This window comes from Lineus longissimus, chromosome 9 (assembly GCF_910592395.1).
Source record: "Lineus longissimus chromosome 9, tnLinLong1.2, whole genome shotgun sequence".
Lineage (NCBI taxonomy): Eukaryota > Metazoa > Nemertea > Pilidiophora > Heteronemertea > Lineidae > Lineus > Lineus longissimus.
The window spans coordinates 6,407,845-6,430,121 of NC_088316.1; the positions used below are offsets into that span (position 1 = coordinate 6,407,845).

Genomic DNA, 22,277 nt, shown 5'->3' on the forward strand with positions numbered 1-22,277 from the left:
GTTTGTTTACAATTTCATTTCCCGCGAAATCTCAAAGATCAGGTGACCTGCAATCGTGGAATGAAAATAACAACCACAAAGACGGGCGGGAGTGGCCCAACAAAATAAATCCAAAATTGAGATGTGATCGTTTTTTTTTCTTCCAAGCATCATCTTGTTTAAGAAACGTGTGAAAATAACACCCAAACTTCATGCCTCACTAATTACTAAAAAATATTGTATATTTTGAGTGACCATACGATTTTAGAAAGAGAAAGTACATGTATTTAATTTCAGCTCTATTTGGGATATGATATGTTACCATTTCATTTTGGCAAAGGTAGTCTGCAGACCTCGGCGTGGGGGTGCAGACCTCGGAGCCACTGTGTTGCGAGACAGTTTTTGACTTGGCTCGCAAATTCAGGCAATTCGTTGATTTTTTAGTGATCCTATTTGGAGCAGTCCTGCAGGAAGCCAGTTTTGTACGGAAAACTATAAACAAGTCTTATGCCCAAGTTGGCCCTTTATGAACGCTACGCCACAGTCCACATCCCGAGAGACCACCCTGTGGTAGAAATCATCAGCAGCACCTTGAAAGGTCTCCCATATCTCCGAGTCAAGACCTACCACTCTCCGAGAAAATCCAGTGAAAAGGTAACCTCTTAACCGGGCCCTTGAACGGACCGCACACACCCAACTCACAGCTTCCCTCACTTTGACGAGGCCATGCTAGGGCGTCACCCGATTAAAGGGAACCTATCACAAAACGCTTAAACAAAGGGGGGGGGAGGTTGAACGGCTCGGTTAAAAACCTAAGGAGGGACAAAGCTTCAATTGATACATCTCAGCAGTTTTGAGTTCCCCACAGGTAGTTTATTATGTAAGCTGGGTAACATTACATAACGTTGCATAACATTACTGACTCCAATCAATGAACCGCATCCGAGGTAATCACCAATTTACATCGTACACGTAGTTACTTTTACTCTGTTCAGCTAGTCTAAATATAGATTTTGTGCTGGATCTCAGTGCCAATGCCAGGCTGCATCTTAGGCGTAAGCGTTCGAACAAAATATGTGGCATTCGGGAGAATCATAGCATGAATTCCCACTCTTTTAGTTCAAACAGTAAAGGCATCAGCATTGATCTAAAAGCCTGTCCATGGCTCCTGGCATATAGGGTGTCCAGGTGTAGCTTCGCTGAAACGATTTAGCTGTAGGTTGAATGTAGAAGTTTAGAAGTGGTTTGACTTGGCTCAGAAAAGGAGGCCCACGGAGAGTTTTTGCTGGTGCAACAGGACGGAGACAGTTTTTTTTAATAGTTCAAGCAATGCACATACCTTTACTGATTCGGCACTGTTGTATAGTATCATTTGAATTCAAACGTTGAAACTTATGCTGGTTATTCCTTAACCAACAAAACCATTCCCATTTTCTTAGTCACCGCACGTTTTTTTGCAGGCACAGTTTATTTCAAGACTTCATGATTGATTATGGTTACCTTAGTCAGTGATTCGGCTAGTTCAATTTTAGTTTCGGTCAAAGTAGGTACATGTAATATCATTAATAACGAGTGCGTACCGAACAAACTAAAATATTACATTCAAGACTGCCATTCTAACTGTGCTCTAATTGTGTTTCATCACTTGTGGTACGGTTTCTAATGAGGACAGTTAGAGCGGTAGGGAAATTTGTCTCATGATAAAGTGTCCGGGAACAAAAATATCATTTTGTGATTTCAGTCTCAGGGGGTATTGAAGGTGATGTGTCTCTAAATAACCACAACGGCGGCGGGACACGTTTTTTTGGGGGGGGGGGGGGTTCGCAAAGCCCCCTAAACGGCAACACGATCGCCTATCCCATTGTTCGACATAGTTATGAGGTCGAACCATTTCAAAGGCGTTTAGGTTGGTGTTTCGGGAGATTTGCGAATACTCCCTGACTACTACTTGCATTGACTTGCAGTTACCATCGCAAATGTCGAATTGCCGATGGAACTAACCTCAGAAATTGTAACTCGTTTCTGTTTCGTTTCTTAGACGCCTTAAAAGAAAAGGCAAAGACTTACCGTTTTCCTTTGTCGGATGGACGAATTTATCATAATGTCTGTCGTGTAGTTTCTCTTTTAAGTGTTCTGAAGGCAATGCTGCTTGGCTGTTTCCAAGTTCACTGAAAAATCAGAGGAAAATCACGAATAAGTTGAAAGTGTTAGTCGCGGGGAGAGAGCAATGGATAGATTGGTGACTCTGAAAATAAGTGTTTATCTCGTTACAAAATTACAGGTTTATATGAGCATTCGTATATGTACAGTTAAAATCACAATTGACATCCAGTGAATCGCGTGGTTGACGCGCTACCCAGCGCATAGGTCGCGCGTAAGTCGAGCGTACATGTAGGTTGTGCGTAATTTACCTGAAACATAGCGAGATTAGCGCGTCACTAGTGCCTCACTGGCGCGCAACTCTGCGCATAAATCGCGCGGACGTTGCGCGTCACTAACGCGAAGCAGGACGGATGTCAATAAATAGTGATTTTGACTGAAATACTAAGTGATCGAGGAAACACAAAATGCATTAAATAGTATCAGTCGTTAAGATTAAGAATGTGGAGTAAATACTAGTCCAAGAGCATCTTTACATGTGTCTCTCGGACTACTAGGCCTACATGCAGGTATAAAATTTTGACCATAGATTAGGTGTTTATATTTACGGCATAATTCGGTTCCTATCAAAAGATTTCGCCACTGTTGGCTGTTTTTTGCTTGATTTGTGTCAAAAAATGCATTCCACAAATATGCAGACTATAGTAAGGTGTGCTTATCAGTCAAAAAGAATAGCGACGTGGTATTTAAAAGTCACCTGCAATACTTTTTAACTTAGTGGAAAATAATAGGGCATAAGATAACAAATGGTGGTGAAAACCAGCATAAATATCGAACTACCCAACTTCAAGTCATGGCAGGTAGAAAATTCAAACATTCCAAGTGGTGCAGGAGAAGAAGAAACGGATGATGTACATTGTACTGAAATAAAGTTTTTTTATAGCTTCATGCCTATATCTTAAAATTGGGTATCAACATGTTTGCTAAAAGCTCATACCTGTGACAATGTAATCAAAATATAAGCATGGAACTATCAAATCTTTATTTCAGTACAGCACAATGTGCATCATCAATATGTTTTTCCTGCACCAACTGGAATGTTTGAATTACATACTGCTATAGATTTGAGATGAGTAGTTTGATTTTTATTCGGTTTTCACACTTGTGTTTCATATGTTATGCCCTATATTTATACCCCAAGTTAATATTTTAATAAAAGCGTTTCAGGTAACCTTTTAACGAGGTTCTTGAACTCTTCTTGCAAGATCCTATACGAGTACCCACTGCCACGCCCGAAACATGGCAAATACGACCCCGTCACTTCCTCAAAACTCGCTGGATTTGTACGGTGTTATCCGTAGGAGTTCAGGGCGACATAATCAAGGTTTAATTTTTTGTCTTGGTGTTTAATTAATAAAACGTATTATCTAAGCTCAGGGCGATTCGGGTCGCCCTTTTATTTTCGAAGCTTCACATTCTTAGTCTTAATTCGCTGTCTTGGCATTGTCGACGCTACTTGCTACTAGCACATACATGTAGAAAGACTTTAAATCACAATAAGAAGAAAGTTAGAGAGATGAAATTTAAAAAAAAATAATTTCGATATGTAAAATCAGAGTCTTTTGAAAGACTGGTAAAATCGATAATGGCTGGTTATAAACGCGGCGGTAAAAATGCTTACATGTACGCCTTTTCAAAACAACAACACAAACCGCACTAGAACAACATTATGCTACTATACAACATATAACATTTATAACGACAAACCTAATTATAAAATGAGAAGAGCGCTGATGTATGGGAGGGGCGGGAGTACAGCATTTAGTTTTGGTTAGAGGTCATAGTTGTGGTCCAAACAAATTATGAAGACTCGCGACACTGTTTATCTTCGTGGGTGATCTATACTTACAATTAATTCAGATCGGAAAAGACGACTGTTGTTTTGAAATCTCTCATAAGATTCTTATGTGATTGTTAGTTAAAGGAAACCTATCGCGAAACGCGATGGGGAATTTTGAACGGCCCGGTTAAAACCGACGGCGGGAATAAGCTTTCATTGATAAATCTTAGCAGTTTCGAGTTTCCGTCGGGTAGTTGATTATGCGAGCTGGTCATCTGAGTAACATTGCATAACCTTGCATAACATTACTGACTCCAGTCAACAAACTGCTTGAGAGGTCCCACAAATTTAATTATTTTTACTACGTTCAGCTAGTCTAAATAAAAATTTTGAGCCACGACTGGATATCTTGAACATGTTATCTTGTTCAGTTTTGTGTATTGTGTTTACAATATTCACAATATTTTTAAGATTCTTAGTTAAGATAGAAATGTTACAAGAATCTTGTAAAGGATGTTCATGTACGTGAGGACTGAGCAAGGAATCTTATAAGAATCTTATGATTTTCGACCTTGGTAGCTTTCAGTAGGAAGGACTGCGTCAAGTTTTTCAATTGGCGATCATAATACAATGTAAGCGCTGGACACTTGTCGTCACATGGACTGTATGGTGATGTTGCTTATTTTTTGTCTCCAATATCGAAATTGGTGTGTGAGGTGTTGATCTGCCAACAGTTTCTTGACTACATAATGTAAAAGCGACCACTAGTCTAAATCATCACTTTTCTTGACCTATTTTCGATATGATCGTTTTGTCAATAACCAATTCACGAGGCGATGAATAGAGAAGAAGTCACTCCATGGCAAATGATCGTGATCTTTCGCGGCAAATTCCGACGATGTTATTGATACTTAGGAAGTAAAATCGGTCCGACGCGTGCCTCAGAAAGACCCATACCAACGAACGTCGTTTTGGACAGCGAATTCCTTTATATTACTCAATCGCCCAGAGAATTAACCTGATGAAAAAGTCACCCCAAATGTTAAAATCGTGATCAACTGTCGAATCGCGCTGTTAGTTATGAAAGGTAAAGGTATGTTATATCGAACCCATTGCAGTCGTGCCATTTTCACAAGTGTTTGTGCGGTACTTTCGTTACGGCAGTATCAATAACGGCTTTATATCAGATGTTTACGCAAGGATTGTAGTGGCGTTTCCCATCTCTCATCATCTTTGGTGGCGGGTTTTCAATGCACTTTCTTTTGTTGTGTCATGATATTTTTTTTATTCGTCTTTAGTTTTACAACAATACCTCCTGTGATAAAAGTCGATAATATGCAAGATGTTGCGAAGTAAGAATAGCGCCACAGTAAACAATGGAAGCAGAGACAGGACATACAAATATCAAAATCAGTAGCCTGATACATGTACTAGTTATTAGAAAAAGCTTACAGTACTTAGCGCAATATTACGCTTAGCGCAATGAATATGGGGAAACCAAAAAAGTGGTACCTATTTCTATGCCTATTCAGAAACACGATGAAATGCATGCAATTGGAAATCGGGAACGAGGTCTACTACTTCCGGTTAGGGAGTGTTCATTATTTGGTTAAAAAAATTTACCACACATGATTTACCATGAGGACGGACATTTTCTTTTGTAAGCTAACGGTAACCCAATTTACGAATCACAAACCAGTGTGTTTACCTTGGTTCTATAATATGTCGTAAGATGGCGGGGTGGTCGGTTGACTGATCCCGCAACCAGCACCCGGTACAGTACAGTGTACGTATATCACATCAGATCAGCAAGATTTATCGATTTCTGCCCTACACTTCATGCTTAAAAGCCGACATTGTTGAAAACAAAGTGGATGACGATCGTGCGATTGTTTGTATCTTTTCCATGTAATTTTTAGTGCAAAAATGTCGCAATTCACATAACATGCTGAAGTTCACTTTAGCCACAAATATGTATTTTTTTAATTTCTTGAGCCCCGACATAGCCTACATTTACTTATAGTTATAAAAGCCGAAATTATAGCCGAAATGGCCGAAATCGTCGAAATCATCAAAATGGCTGAAACATGCGTCAATACAGGGAGCTGCGGGGAAATAATCGATGTTGTTGTGAACTAGAGACATAGTATAATCAACTAATGGTTGCAACCGCCAAATACTAATCTTTTTAGCCTACCTTTGTTTATGCCGTGCACTGCGTCAGGGCTACATGCGATGCATAGTCAGAAATAGCATGAAGCTGAAGATTTTTATTTTCCAACTGCCACAACAGTAATGGCATGGACATTATATTTTCATGGCATTTTGTTACAATGTGCCTTTGCCAAAATGACATCGGGAGCCGTCAAAATTAGTTAAAATGACTCTAAGACATACATTTTGTGGCACAGGAAAGTTCCGCAATCCTTCTTGCAAAGGTTTTTCAGTGCCTGGTATGTAGAGTGACTCAACTACTCTCTTGCATAACATTACAGAGAGTGGCCCGTAATCGACCAATAGTGGTTACGCACTGGCCACCAAGTGGGAGCTTATACGTAGGGACAACGTATATTACAGATTTTCAAACATGAAATATTTTGCTTGTATTAAATCTGCTAGTGCATACTAACGAACGAATTTGTGTAATTCGTGATTGAAAATGACTACTCCATGAAAAAATAACAGTTAGCATTTTTTGCGTCCTTATAACCTAGCCGAAGATAAATTCTGTCCGGAATTCTGTCACAGATAACACAAATAAAATCGTTTAGAATTAGGCCATCTGCAGTGGCTGCCTCAGCGCCACCACGCGGGGCTTAATGTTATTAGGCTATATAATCCTTCCTTCGGGCATGGGAAAGTACGGGCGCCTTTCAGAATAGGAACGTGCCACAAAATGTTATGCCTTTCGAGTCCCTTTAATAAAGACTTAATTTCGACAATTTCACAGTCAAAACTGTGACTTGAGATGGAATTTTATTTTGCCAATGCTACTGGTCATTGTACATGTACATGTTTTAGTTAATCGCAAGTTTTGATGATTTGTTAAAGAATTTGAATACACCTTGATTTAATTTCTTGAACACTTTCCGCTTTGGCGTGCCATAACTTCGTTCAATAATAACAATGACGATTTTCCTTTCGGTCCTCTGACTGACTTGTATTCGTGACGCCATCTGCCGTTGGTCAGAGGAACCAGACTATCCCTGTCATGCTATCGTGAAACCGTGGCGCGGTGCACGGCTTGAACAAGGTACTGAGATTAATTATATTATGTCTATAGTTCACAACAGCATCGATTATTTCCTCACAGCTCTAGGACACCTATTTCTGCCATTTCGATGATTTCCATGATTCCAACCATTTCGGCCATTTCGACCACTTCGGCCATTTCATTTCAGCTTTTATAAGTAACCAATTTTAATCCACCGAAGAAGATGAATTTTGATGCCTTGAAGGTGTTCGTAAAGTCGAAAACCGGCATGACATAACCGACGGTCTCCGCCGTATATGTGTATGCACATAAATTTAGCGGAGTACTTTGAAAAGCTTTCCAAGACGTAGAGATACTGATCATGAAAACTGATATAGAACACTATCTAATCGTTTCAACGTCCTGAGAAGATATCGAATGCAAATTTTATCTCTCTAATTCCGAGGACATGAATACTGTAGCGTCAAATTACGACTCGTGATGATGACTACCATCGTGTACGCCGACAGGTGTCTGGTCCCATGCCGAAAAAGAATGGAGGGAGTTTGAAAATACATCAGATGAAGCTAATCCCAACAGATCTATTTCGCTGAATTTTTTTGCTCTAATACAGCTGTAAAGTTTTTGAGTGATTCCGTTTCTGATTTCCCTGATCACAGATCGACACATTTTCTGTGTTGCGGCCCTATGGAAAGACGCGGTCTCTCTAGCTGTCTATTTTATGAAAGTATTGATATACGCGGAACAGATGTTACATCGACATGTAAGGTACGTGAATGAGAACATTTTTTTTTCTCAATGGGGAAAATCTGATATAGAAAATGTCAAAAATGTGTTTACAAAACCCAATCACACGGTAACACCTGGTAACATTGCCAACCGCCGATGCATTGAATCAATCTGTACTTCTGCCGTTTTGGCTCTCGATCAGTTCAAAGCAATATGGGTAAAATCACACACTCAGAACGGTTACTGAGATAAACAAACTGTATCAATTGTAAGATATAGGCTTATGTTCAGATCGTATCGCTTCCAAACGACCTCTGTCACAAGAAAAGGCTCAAGTCAAAGGAAATTCCGCCGCGGTATATCATGGCGCATATCCAGACAAAATCTGATCAGAGTTACAATGTTTTTATAGGGAAAGCAACAACATCTGCCTTTACGGCTTTTTCCAGTAAGCTTTATTCATCAGATATTTTATCAGGCTTTGTTATAATGGATGCGTAGACATGATTATTGACGACTTAAGCTCATGCGTTAAATGCTAAAAGGTACAGACTACACATGCTATTTTTGTGTATTGCTTCGCCAAACGCACGAAAATTAGTAGACGCAGGGTGATACCATGGTATTTCACATCATTGTTTCGCTGGTTTGGCAAGGCCACATTACAGATTAGTGATAAAACATCTGGCATATTCAAGTCTGGCTAACGACTTTCATCATGACAACGAACATCGATATCCTTTGCAGCCAGTGTCATCAGAGACTAATGTACAACGTTAGAGTTAAGGGGGGGATAGCTAGCGGGGTTGGGGTGGAGGGGGGGGGGGGCAGGGGCGTCTTTTGCCCGCTAAGACCAAAAGGCAACAACTCCCCTTTAACATGTCTCAAGGATCGAGGATGGATACTCTTGAGTGTCTCTTGATATATAGGCTAACAATAACACCCATCTTGACCCACAATGTTTTGAGATCGCTAAATCACTCACCCAAACCCTTGACATTTTCCGCCCCAGAAGCTGTTTGTGGCCCAGGCAAGTAGCCTCGATTTTGGACCCAGAAGATCTCTTCGGAACGATCTCGGCAACTGCAGTAGTATCCGACAATATGATTAATATCCACGACAATACGATTTAAAATGGAGATAATTCAAGTTTTGCCATGGCGCAAGAGACACAGGTAGATGAAAAGTACTTTAGAATTTGTGGAGTTAAAGCTAGTTAGCTCACCTCTTAGCAGAGGTGAGCTTATCCCATACCGTGGCGTCCGTCGTCCGTCGTCGTCGTCGTCGTCGTCGTCGTCGTCGTCGTCGTCGTCGTCGTCGTCGTCCGTCGTCCGTTAGCAGGGCACGTTTCGTAACTGTTAGAGCTATTGAGTTGAAACTTGGTACACATGTACCCTTATGTAATGACACCTGGGAGGCCAAGTTTCGGTCCGATTCGTTTCATGGTTTGGCCACCAGGGGGCCAAACGTTAAAAGTGAAAATATGCAATATCTCCCTTAATAGTAGTCGGGAAATTTTGAAAAAAATATGGTAGGTACTTCTAGCAAAGGTGCATCATATATCCTCCGGGTTTTTGATTTGACCTCCTTTTCAAGGTCACAGAGGTCAAATGGTGTAAATTGGCCGTTTGGATGTAACGATGGCACGTTTCTAAACTGCAATGACTATTGATACCAAATTTGGTACACATTTACCCCTTAGTCAGGTGATCTCAGGGACCGAAGTTTGGTCCAATATGATTCACCACTTGACCACCAGGGGGCAAAATCCAAAAACCTTAAAAATGTGATTATTCCTTAACTTCTTGCCCGATTGCCACCAATTTGATATCATGGGTACATCTAACCACCATACAGTATATGTCACACAGGTTTTTAATTTGACCTTCTTGTCAAGGTCACAGAGGTCAAATGGCGTAAATTCGCCGTCGGGCCGTAACTATGGCACGTTTCTTAACTGCAATGACTATTGATCACAAATTAAGTACACATGTACCCCTTGGTCAGGTGATCTCAGGTACCGAAGTTTGGTGCGATCTGATTTGCCGTTTGGCCTCCAGGGAGGGGGCCAAATCCTAAATTCTTCAAAATGCCATTATTCCTAGTAATGACTTGCCCGATTGGCACCAATTTTATATCATAGGTACATCTAATTCTAACAACCATTCAATGTGTCACCCGGATCTTCTTTGATTTGACCTACTTTTCAAGGTCACAGAGGTCGCATGTACTGTAAATTGGCCATTTTGGGGAAATTGTAATTGCTTGGACCTACATCAAACCTAACACTACATGACACAAGACCATGCTCTTTATCCATCTTTCCTCCACATGAGGTGAGCACAATGGCCCTGGCCATTTCATTTTTGGATATCCCAGGAGAACGAATTTCTGCCTACAACCATGTGCCCATTAAACGGATGCTAAAAATGCACTAACACTTGCATTAGTTGGACCGTTGCCAAAAAAGTGACGAGGTTGACCACCTGCGATTGGCGTTGACCTTTGCCCTCTTTTAAGTTTTCATATCAGCGCTGTGCCGAGAAGACGGGTAAATCGATGGAACCCATCATGGGTTTGTGGAGCTCGATAGTAGTGGTAACGCAAACGCAAGAGAGTCCGGATGAATAACACCAACCTTGCTGTCACATCAGTTGTGCAGCGGTAAGACTGCGCCAGCCAACTCTTCATTCATAGGTTGGACTCCCAGTAGGGGCAAGTCTTCGATCATATGATAATAGAGGCTCTGACATCGCTGGTTTCCTTCCATCACTTTACACGATGCTCAATATTGTTTACAGAACAAATAATTTTGGTTGACGTTCAGCTCTCAAACCTTTTTTTAAACTGATGTGATGGCAATATCGGTGACCAATCGCAGGTCTTATCTGCCTAGCTAGTGAGTCTGAGTCAACACAAATATTGCTACAATTTCACAGCCATAAGTGCAATGACTTGTAAAGTGACATTTTCATCATGTTTACCATTGTGATTGCTAGAAGGGTCATACATGTATATCCTACAGGCAAATGGATTTTGATTTGCCATCCAAACTGTCGCCTACCGGTTTGACTTTATTTGTCTAGACTAATGGAAACGTTGAGAAAAAACAATGAAGTGTGTGAGTGATAACAGCAAATGCCATCACCGAAGTAACCTCTAGCACCACCGAGAGCTTTGTCTAAACAAAATGTGTTTTGTCCTGTTTTTTTCCGGGAAGCAAACATCAGAGCCCTCAAGGAATTTGCAGTTTTACTGAATGTAGATTTTCTGATATCAATGTGGCGATTCATCTGAGAGACAACGCATTGTGAGTTGTTCCGCTTGGTTCTGCTTCATCGGAACACGATATAGACTTTTGTCGTGGAGGCTGTTATGAAAGGGGTAAAATGTCGGTCTGAAGCGCATCAGTCAGGCAAAGATCACCGTTTAGCGAGTTTCGCTACTTTTGGCAATCGTCGGTGCTTTCTGCTGCGCAAACTCATGTCCATGACATTTCGAGACATGTTCGCCACTGCTCGATTTTCGATTTGCCGCTATCTTTAATTTTTTTAAAGGAGGTTTGCGCAAAAAGCACACATCTGGATGTCTTTGCTGATTTCATCAACGAACTCCCTGTTTACTCTGACAATTGGTTACCCCTTAACAATCGCCAAGATAAGCGAAATCAAACCTTTTTATGATGTGCATTTGACCCCGTGTCGGCCCATCTCGATATCCGCCGTGGTTTCTCCATGGCATAGTCGAATTGGGGAGTTCCGAGCAGGCGAAGAATACACAAATCGGGGATTCTTGTCTTTCTGGTGATTAAGGTACCGGTGGGCTGACTCTATTGTGTTTTACTGAGTGAAGCCAAGCAAATTATAATTCATGTATTCTATCACACCAATCTTTACACTGGATACAAGGGACAAATGCCAAATGAGACAACTTTCATAATTGATGGGAAATTAAAAACTCCCTCTCAGGGGAGGAAGGCAACGTATTTTCTTCGAATTGATATGGCATGTAACGGTAAATTGGGCAGGAAATATGAGCCTCATCGATCAGATCAGGTGCGATGTTACAATACTCCAACGAGCGGTGCTGGTATTCGATTGGGAGTTTGGGCAATAAAACTAGAGACAGAGTTTGTCACTAGAAACATGACAAACGAAATAGGTCCCAATCCAATCTATCGACAGATGAGTTGAGGTCCTACCTGTGCCAACTTGAGCGGCTAGTTCTGGACTGCACTTCCGTAGCCCTGCAATAAAATTGATTTCTATCATTCTTACCGCAAGATGAAATCAATTAATAGAATTACGTGTAGTACAATCTACATTAACCAAATTAAAGATAGCAATGGCCAGGAAAAATAGGTGCTTGGAAGTGGTGCACAAACAAAAACGAAGACTGTACTAACTGGCAGTTAGGGGTTCGTTTAGTGTAACTAACTCATCAAAACCTTCTCAAATTCATAATTAGAGCCCCGGCCACCCCCTTTGAAATAACGAACTTTTATACAGTCGCAGATTTTCAGAGGATAGGATTGGTTGACCACAAGAAGGTACACTGATGTGTGTATGTTGCTGATGGAAACCGTGCTGATAGTTATCCTTCATTTCTTATCAGATTACACCGGCAAATGTATTGTACATTTGTGATATGAATAGGATAGCGAATGGACATATACCATGTATACAGCGGAAGCGAGGAAGATCCTAATTGCGAACCTAGATGAGAACCGAAGGAACCATTATCGTTCCCCGGAAGACCCATATTCTGATATAAGGATATCCCATATTCATTTCCTGTAAGCCCACCTCGGTTCGATATCCAGATCTTAATATTCATTGGATTTAAGATGTACATCCAATGGGTGACTGAATTATATGCTTGTGTATTAAAATAATAGGTACAATATCTAAATGGTTCACCATATTTGTGAAAAGTATCACATATTTGACATTTGAAAGTACCCCCCCCCCCCGTACTTTGGAGTAGAAACGATGATCAATTTTGTCCATTTCGCATGTTTTCCTTCACATCATCTCGCTTGCAACGTAAACGGAGTTTTGTGCGACAAAAAGCTCGACGTGTTATCACACCAAAAGCACAGTCGTCACATTGTGTTGCTAATGGGTGGTGATCAATCAAGAATAAAACACGTCATGCAGAAAAGCAACGATAATGATATCGTGTGATAAAACATGGCGATTCTTGCATAGATATTGGTGAGAAGATGACCATGCACCGTGAACTTGCGGTTGTTCAGTCAAAATTATGAAGCCATGTTAAAGGACGGTGTAAAGTTTGAAATGTCTTAGGATAGACTGTCCGGGGCGCGCAATTTCTACTTCCTTCACGCAACTGTTTACTAAGACATCCGCGCCGATTCACCGCTTGGGTTGTTTCTGTATTCGAAACTTGAACCACAACGGCAAGCACGCGGTACACCACCGAACTGAAATCAAGCTATTCAGCAGCTTACCAGTTTGCCGTCTGATAAAAAAAAATTGATTAGAAGGTTCCTACTGCACTTTTTGCAACTGCCATAGCGTGAGCGCTTTCCGAAATACGCTAAATGAACGATGTTACAAACAGCGTAATCGAGCAATTCATTATTTTTCTACATCCATAATGATGGAAATAAAGGCAACATCTAACATTAACACGGCGGGAGATCTCGTTGACAACCCAAATCAGCTTTACAGACCGATAAGCTGACACTATGGATTCAATCCTATCCACTGCGCATGCAATCATGGTAAGTCATTCCGTCACAGGGTGACATTACCAAGCCAATGGAAGCTTACTAGACAGATCCGCATCATCAATAGATTTATCTAAGATCTATATGGCATCCCATCCACGGGTAAAATCTGTCCTGTCAATGGCAATTACGACTGTAATTATTTGCAAGGAACATGGCTTGAATTCGGTTTGAAAAACACTTCCAAGCAAACAAGAAGAACGAAGCGTAAAATAAACTTTGTCTTTTTTGCGAGCTAAAAACTGTATTACAAAATTTAGAATCTGAAGTTCATTATTAGGTTTAATTGCGTAAAGTTTCTTGCCAAATAATGATCTATACATGGAATCGTTTGGGCTTACTGGACTTTGCGCGACGCAATGCAACGAGCGAAACGGGGGAGCGACCATTATTTTTGACCCTGAAAGTTTTTTCTCACAAAAACACAAATTAACTTGGGTTCAACACGGCGACAGATTACCTCCGTATATTTTGTATAATATAGTGTTTTGGTCTAGGGTTCTCTGGAGATGTACTCCTCAATGGGGTTCAGTTTGCTAGTCATGGTATTTACCCCTCAATCGGGTTGTGTGGTGCTTTGGTCATGGTTTCGATCTTGAGATTTACCTCAATATGTATAAACTTACCTTCCATATGCCGCGCTGGCGGCTCCTATCCATTCCCATGTCACAAGATAATAGTCCTGATTGCACTTGTAGCCCCTCTATATTTGACCATAGCGGCAAATATATGATCAGTTAGATGCTGGCGCCATCTATCAATCTGAATGAACCATCCTAAAATCATATTCCAGACTACCCTAATGTCACAAGAATAGTCCCTTCAATGAGTAGCACTGTGAGCGCCCACTATCTATGACCATAAAGGCAAATGAATGCTCAGTTAGATGCTGGCGCCACCTATCCTTCCCCTTGGACTAAGTTAAATTCATATTCTAAACTACCCTATTATGACAAGATAATAGTCCCTTTAACTGCCAGTGAATCACCTGTAACTAACTAACTATTGCCATCATTTGCATACATTCGTTTCGGCTGCCAGTCAAGATTTTATAAAACCCTATGTGTGCTGGAGTTCTGTACGTGTGATGGCTTGTGGTCTCACCAGCCGGTGCAGAGGCCAGGCCTACCTGCCTCCAAAAATGACTCGACGTTATTTCATGCATACTCCTGTTCCAGCGGCTGTAGGCTTGGCAGTACCTTACTCTCACACAAACCTATACATTTCTGAATAGCCTGTCACTTCTAAAATACATCTGGCCAAGTTTCAACGTCGTCTAGACATACAGTCATGCATAGACTGATACAGCACAATGTATGAGACACCCTGTATTTTAACGCACATTTGAAAAAGTTCACCTTTATGCCTTAAAACTTCAAGATTAACAAGGACGGTGAAAAAAAATTTCCATACACATCTACTCATCACCTTGAGGAAGCCAACTGACAACTATTTCAATCTTTTATATAAAAATAGGCTGTCGTTACGGCTTTTGTTTGAGTTTTTTGTCCTCGAAATTTTACGTTGAGAACATGTGCAATCTCACTGGAACCAGTCAATGTAAATATCCAGAAGTATTAAGGTAGCAGGAAGGGTTGGGCGTTTGTGGTTTCTGAGTCTGAGGGGGTTGGTGTCTGTTGACTGTGCTTTAAGAGAGACTAGGCATGGCGCCAGTCTCTCTTAAAGCACAGTCAACAGGCATTTGGTCTCAGTATTTGGGTTTTGATTGCCATGACTGTACCCCTGTAAAAGTCAGAGGAGGAGAAGTTTGGAATGATGAAAGCATTGAAGAAGAAGAAATGTTATTATTGAGGAAAGCAAAATTTATTATGAGACTAGAAGGCAGTGTCCTGACTTGATTAGTTTGAAAATGGCGGTCTGAACACATTAAAAGGTGGAACATGGCATTTTATCGACTTTGAAGTGTTCCGCAGTTAAAGGGAGACTATAGGCAGCAGCTAGGTAGGCAAGATAAAGTCATACAAATTTGCCAATAGGGGTCAGTCATATCTCTAGGCGTGGCGCCAGTCTCTCTTAAAGCACAGTCAAGAGGCATTTGGTCTTAGTATTTGGGTAAGTACAGAATCAAGGCAGCTCAGAGAGCAATGATTGAACGATGCTGTGGACAAGTCCAAGGATACTGCATCAGTCACGACCAACTTCTCATCAGAAAGCGTCACCACCAGCATATTCAATGTTCAGTTCCAACCTGTACCAGTCCAATGCACGCCTGTCATGGTCAGCAGTGGTCAGCTTAGCGCGATATGGAACATTCTTCCGAAACTCAAGCGAGGGAAGTCTGCTCATTAGCCTATCTCGCGCACTGCTCCTTCTTGTCAAACATCGTAGTGAAATCGTGGTACAGTGGGGCGTCCTCGAGGATTGCAGCTGGTCGGACAGACGTGAGGTGGAATGTGGGCGGCTGCACTTCTTCGTTGATGTGCGATGGCAGATAGCACAGTTGTTGCGTTGCATGACAGCTGAAAGTGAATGTGATATCATAGAACTGAGGCGTTTGCAATGAGACTATAGGTGAAGTAGAAGCAAGGAGTGAAATGGGCCATCTTCCAGTGACTAATATACAGAGTAAGGGCACTGGGTGTTGTTAGATTCAGCATTGAATGTATTCCTCATACAAGCGTGAATAGTGAGAGGTGAGAGACCCCTATTGACTACTTCTTGTAACTTTATCTTGGATATTATATCAGTATTGAACTTCTAGCCATGGAATATGAAGAAATTGAAGTTGTAGGCATGGAATATGAAAAATTATTCAACGGTGAAAGACATTATTCCATGAGGCTTTGCCGTGATCGCAAAGGACGCGACGCGATTGGTTCACATGCTAATGAGGTATGAATGATAATGATAATTACCTCTATAATGCTACTTGGATAGCGACTGTGTCGTTGATTGCAACAGTGGTCTATGTCAATGTGTGCCTGTAATGTCAATGAAGAATGATGAGGTGATGACGATAGTGCAATTATTAAATATTGGCAAGAGATCATACTACAACATAGGTCTTGTTTTTGACAGATGACTGTGCGACATTCCCATTGGGTCTTGTTAGAGTCAGCGCTGCATGTATTCCTTGTACAAGCTTGAATAGTTGTGACGGACTTTGAGGGGTGAGAGACCCCTATCGGCTACTTCGGCTAACTTTATCTTGCCTACCTAGCTGCTAGCAATAGTGCCCCTTTATCAAGACTGAAACCCACTGTGCGGGGCTAAGAAATTACCTTTATAATCCTAGTTGGATAACCACTGTGTAGATGATTTGAAGAGTGCTCTGTGGATGTGTGCCTGTAATGACAATGAAAGTATGATGAGGTGATGACGATAGTGGAATGACGAAATATTGGAAAGAGATCTATTCCTAGAAGAACATATGTCCTGTTTTGACTAGGTGGCGCATTTTAGAATCAGCAGTGAGCACTGTGTGTAACATGGTGGAGGCAGCGGAGATAATAACTGTGTCGAAAGTATTGTTATAGGGCCTTCCCTAGGCCCATGGGGTTAAATTTACAATCCACGATTGAAAAGACGTAGTTTGATCGCATTCAACTATAAATCCATTGAACAGTTGTGTTCCTTTAGTCAACCGATGACCTTTTGTTGGGCCATGATCGGGGATTGTAAACTGTAAATGTATTATGGACTGGGAGACGGGGGAAACACAAGTGAAATAGACCAAAACAAGTGATTTTGGGGCTTTGGTTTAGACGCATGCCCCACATGCGCCATGCGGGATTATACGGTTCATGTGAACTTGTTGACATCTACATGATCTAGTGCTGTTATTGGTCATGGTACATGGTAGGCCTAATCATCATGGCTATATGTTTCAGGAAAAGCTCGGAGTAAAATGAACTGCCGATGAATAATGATGTTGTTCATGTTTACCATGTTTACTAGTATATAGCCATAGGGTATGCACTGGCCAATGCAATTTCTGCACGTCGTCATGGTCATGTACGTGATACCGTAACCTTGCATATTTTGTTTTTTGAATGCGCATGCTTTTTGGGCAAAATCACTTGTACCAACACTAATGAATAATGTCTTCTTATCCCTATGACTCCATACACAGTGAGGGCATTGTCCCATTCCCATCAAATGGTAACTTATTGTACCGTATTAGGGTGGAAGTTGGGGAGCAGATACCTACCGTTGCACGCCTGTCATAATCAGTAGTGATGAGCTTAGCGCGATATGGAACATTCTTCAGAAACTCAAGCGAGGGAAGTCTGCTCATTAGCATATCTCGCGCACTGCTCCTTCTTGTCAAACATCGTAGTGAAATCGTAATGGAAAACGTCTGGCTTTGCGCCAGACGTTGAGACTAATAAGTGAAGAACTAATAGGTAAAGAACTTCTACTTGCGCGAGACTGCTCTGATAAAATTATCATTGCAGAGACTACGGTGACGTACACATATATTTTTTACAATCAAAAATGCCCTCAAAAGACGACATGGAATGATTATTTTATTGATATTTCCTACTATATACCTTCCAATTATCACTTTATACAAATAGATTGGCGTTAGGTCGCATGCTTTTCTTTCCTGGTGACACTATAAAGCAAAATAGTTGCAACCCCGTAAATGCGCTATAAGTCCAATAATAAGTGACGGTGACCCGTTATAAATGTTTCGCCAGCTTCGCTTTTTTGCCGCTACGCGGCGCGTTGGGCCCTTGCGTCCAGTTACGACCTGTGTGTGCTGGAGTCATGTGTTTACTGTTTGGCCTACTTTTGCAATGGTTACTCCCCAAGTAACCACGATACCAGATACGTTAGTTGCATCGTTTGCGCAACGTCCAGTAAGCAAATTATTTTCCTGTCCAGAGCTCTCCAAACTCGTTGATAACGCTTTTTTAATTGGTTAATCTGAAACTGACCAAACCACGATCAGGAATGGATCTTACAATGGTAACAATGGCCTATCCTGAATGGGCTTAGAGTGGGTGAGTTATGTTAGTTAGACACTTGTATAATAGAATTAGTATGTAGGATATTTAGAAGCTATAGCTAGTGCACAAGAGCCAGGACAACCTTCAAGAGAGGACAAGAACTACTGCTTGTAGAGAAGCCAGGAATACCTTGCTAGACTGTATGGAGTGAGAAAATACACTACGCCCGCCGCACGCCATTCATACAATCGTATATTCTCTAACTTAAAAAAAAGTCAACCCACTTTTGTATTCGCAAGTGAAAAGGAGTCGCACGCAAAAACCAAGACCATGAAAATTGATTTAAAGGCGACGTTTCGCCAATTTCACAAATTCTGAAATCCTGATTCTGAATTCTGAATAATTAGTTATCCCAGAAAATGACCACAGTATACGTACACCATTACTGATTTTTTTGGCTGATCAACGTCCAATCCTCTTGGAAGTGTCGCTCAAAACCTAGTTTTTTCAATCCATTGCACAATCTTATTATATTTGCGACGCTGCAACTTCTAAAATGGTGGCGACAAATCAGTAAAAACAAATTCGTATTACACTGCCGTAGCGTCCGTTTTTCAACACGCCCCGAGCAGTGGCTGTGAGGACTTGGATTTTTCGTACTTAGCTTCGTAATTAAAATTGTGTGTACCATAAATATCGCGCTAGAGACTAGATACGTCGTACATAGCAAGTAATACATTGAGCTCTTCAAATATGCTTAATGCGGATTTAGTTCCAAGTTTGACATTTTTACCATTTGCTCAGAACCGTACGTTTAGTTCTTTATTAAATCCAATTCCATTTAACGAATTTTTATTGTCACAGTACTTGTATAAATCACGAACATCAAAGACAAAGTAAGATACGATGCCGTATTTCCCTGCCAAGAGTTCCAAAGATTAAAAAAAAAGCTGCATATGCGCGGCCATGCATTTTAAATAGTAAGCAGAACTGGACTGGCTTTTTTACTGGAGTCACAGTGAGTGTTTTTTACGACCCAAAAACTTCTAAGCGGTTTCAGGTCGCATAATGTCTACCATATTAGTCCGGGAGCCAAAGACTGATATTTCCCTGAACCTGGAAATGCCGGATGAAGTTTTTTTTTCTTTGCTGTTTTCAATAGTCTGGATAATGCACATCACGATTCAAGATAGTGCCACCTGATAATCGTTGGGCATTTCTTAAAATATGCAAATTAGGTCCGCCATTACTGAAATTCGATTAAGTGGCTATAACTATACGTATATGCATCGTAACAAAACAAAATAGGTGTCTATACCCAGGTTATATGGGCCCTTCAAATTTAGTAAGTCATTCCTGCCAAATGAATCGCACTAGTCTACAGATAGAGGCAATGTGGATTATATTTAGGGTACATTGACACGACTTTAATGGCTGTAATTTGAAGAAGCAAGGAAAGGAATGACTGACGGATAGCATCAAAGAAATCGTAGACATAGCGCATAATGTAATAAAGTATTTCGACACGTGACATATCATGCACAAATTTAATTGGGAAGGATTGGTTGAAGCACGAAGCAATGATTGATAGTAAATAGGGAATAAGAAAACATTGAAAAATGAAGTAGAACAGCAAATATCTTGTGAAATTGAACTGCCTAGTTTGGGTTTCAGCAATGTGCACATTTAAGATGACAAGGGGACAGCTAAACGTGTAAGGCATTATTACAGATGTTTTCTATATAGGCAAAGCAAGCCAGCCTGCACTCGAAGAAACTATTCTTGATACTCTTTATATCATAACCAAAGGCATTTAGGTTGTTAGGAATTTGTTTGTCGATTTATAAGTACGACCCGCTCTGGCAAAAGGAGGCGAACCGGAAGTCGCATATACACAGGGAAGAGGGATGATAAAGGGAGAGAGGAGAGAGAGAAAAAAAAATGTTTTTTGAAAAAAGATGTCTTGACTTTCCTGGGTCATTTCAACATTTCTAAATGTCCAGTGTTTCGAGGTCACTAAAACCATGAAATACAGCAAATAAATTGCTCACTCCAATGCTTATCCATAAATATCCATTTTTTGGACAAGACTTCGACATTGTACTTTTTGCTTCATAAAGTGATATTCTGAAGTCCATATCTCAGCCCATCCATCAACAGATCCTCAAGTATCAGACATCATTTCAAAGATAACTTTGGGCAGAATATTAATAAGCCAGTACAAATAACTCAGATTATTTTTAAGAATTCTACCTAACAGAGAGCGGGTCACAATATTTTAAAGCGTAATCATCATACCACACGAAGATCAATACGTATAAGATGGGAAAAAAACCGAAACAAGTAAAGTCTAGTTTAGATAGGAGTGTCCGCGGCGGGGAACAAGAGATTTGATTATGCACAGTTAATTTCTGAGGTAAATATGACGGTCATGGTCTCTATGGAACCTTTTTATTAGAATACGTTGTACACGAAAGTTTGTTCTTTCGATCAGCGGGTCCTCGCTAGTGAGAGTTGTAAACTTCCAATGAAAGAGAAAATCCATGCCACCGTACGAGAGAACCGTGATATCATAACCATCTATAATGATGGTCCTGGACAACACATCGTTTTTATACGTGCATTAGTATAATTGCGCATACGCATATACTATAAAAGGATAGTCTAATGATGATAGGTCCACTGCAAACCTGATAGTTTTCAGGGTCTTCAACTTTAACATGTCGTTTTCCTTTTAGAACGATCATTTAGGGTCTTTTAGTTCGCGTTTTTTTAGTTACGTTGCCCGATGGCTAATACAACTTTGGCCTATGGGCGGTCATCCCCTAAATAAATAATGAAGCAACCTTAGATCCAAGTGAAACCAAGTTTGGATGAAATCTACACTTGGTGAAACTAGAGTTGTCTCAGCGAAATCCAACAGTTGGCAAAAACTTTCAGATTTGCAGTAGGTGATATAAAATGGATCTATGAGGAAACTCACGCTTGAAGACCACAACTCCCGACATCTGGTCCGCTGCAACATGAACATGTGGTGTTTATTTAAACGGGTTGTTAAGAAAAACAAAGTACACACAAATTGCCAGAAAAATTCTACACCAGAAAACGTCCAGATTCAGAATAATAATTGCGTATCTTGTGTTCCTCATGAGATCCGCTTCAGTCCTACCGATCAACGGAATAACTTAGTGGATCCAGGAGAACCAAAAATACATCAAATGTTTTGAATCGAGGTGCTATATTTATATATAACATCTTCAATTGTCATCATAGATAATCAGAATCACGACATTTTCCTGATATAAAGTACCCTGTACAGTTTATGATTTGAAACCATAACTCGAGTTGGTTCAATATACCTGGCACTAGCAGGCTGGAACTGGCACTGATATACTGACAGCAGTCTGATTTCATATGTATTTCAGTGGACTGCAGACCATTTTGGGATGCACCCTTTGGCCAGTGCCAGATAGCCAGTGCCAGACATTGAACCAACCCCCATAACTCTGCTGTTCAAAGAGTCATAGGCTTAGTCATAACATTCTGCCACAGCAGGCACAATTCTGAAATTAGCAACATATTTTCTAATAACAATGAATATAGGAATTGATGATAAAAGTACAAAGAATCTGCAATTGCAATACATCTATATAAAAGTGATATAACAATAACGCTGATGTATTGATGTGCAATACTGTGCATAAAGATTCTGTATAGATAACAATGAATAATATGAGTGAAACA

The 22,277-nt window shown here is 40.6% G+C and overlaps 1 protein-coding gene across 10 annotated transcripts in view; it reads right to left on the minus strand.

Moving 5' to 3' along the window:
* Positions 1–22,277, minus strand: part of LOC135493600 (glycine receptor subunit alpha-2-like) — a 387,954-nt gene that overhangs the window by 13,553 nt on the left and 352,124 nt on the right. For 7 of the 10 annotated variants that reach the window (XM_064781063.1, XM_064781058.1, XM_064781060.1 and 4 more), the window contains 3 exons: positions 21,517–21,549; positions 12,064–12,108; positions 2,047–2,147 (listed from right to left, as the gene is read on the minus strand). In XM_064781063.1, the coding sequence (XP_064637133.1) occupies positions 2,047–2,147; positions 12,064–12,108; positions 21,517–21,549 (179 nt within the window). The remainder of the gene's footprint in view (positions 1–2,046; positions 2,148–12,063; positions 12,109–21,516; positions 21,550–22,277) is intronic. The other 3 variants (XM_064781066.1, XM_064781067.1, XM_064781068.1) reach the window with 3 other exon arrangements.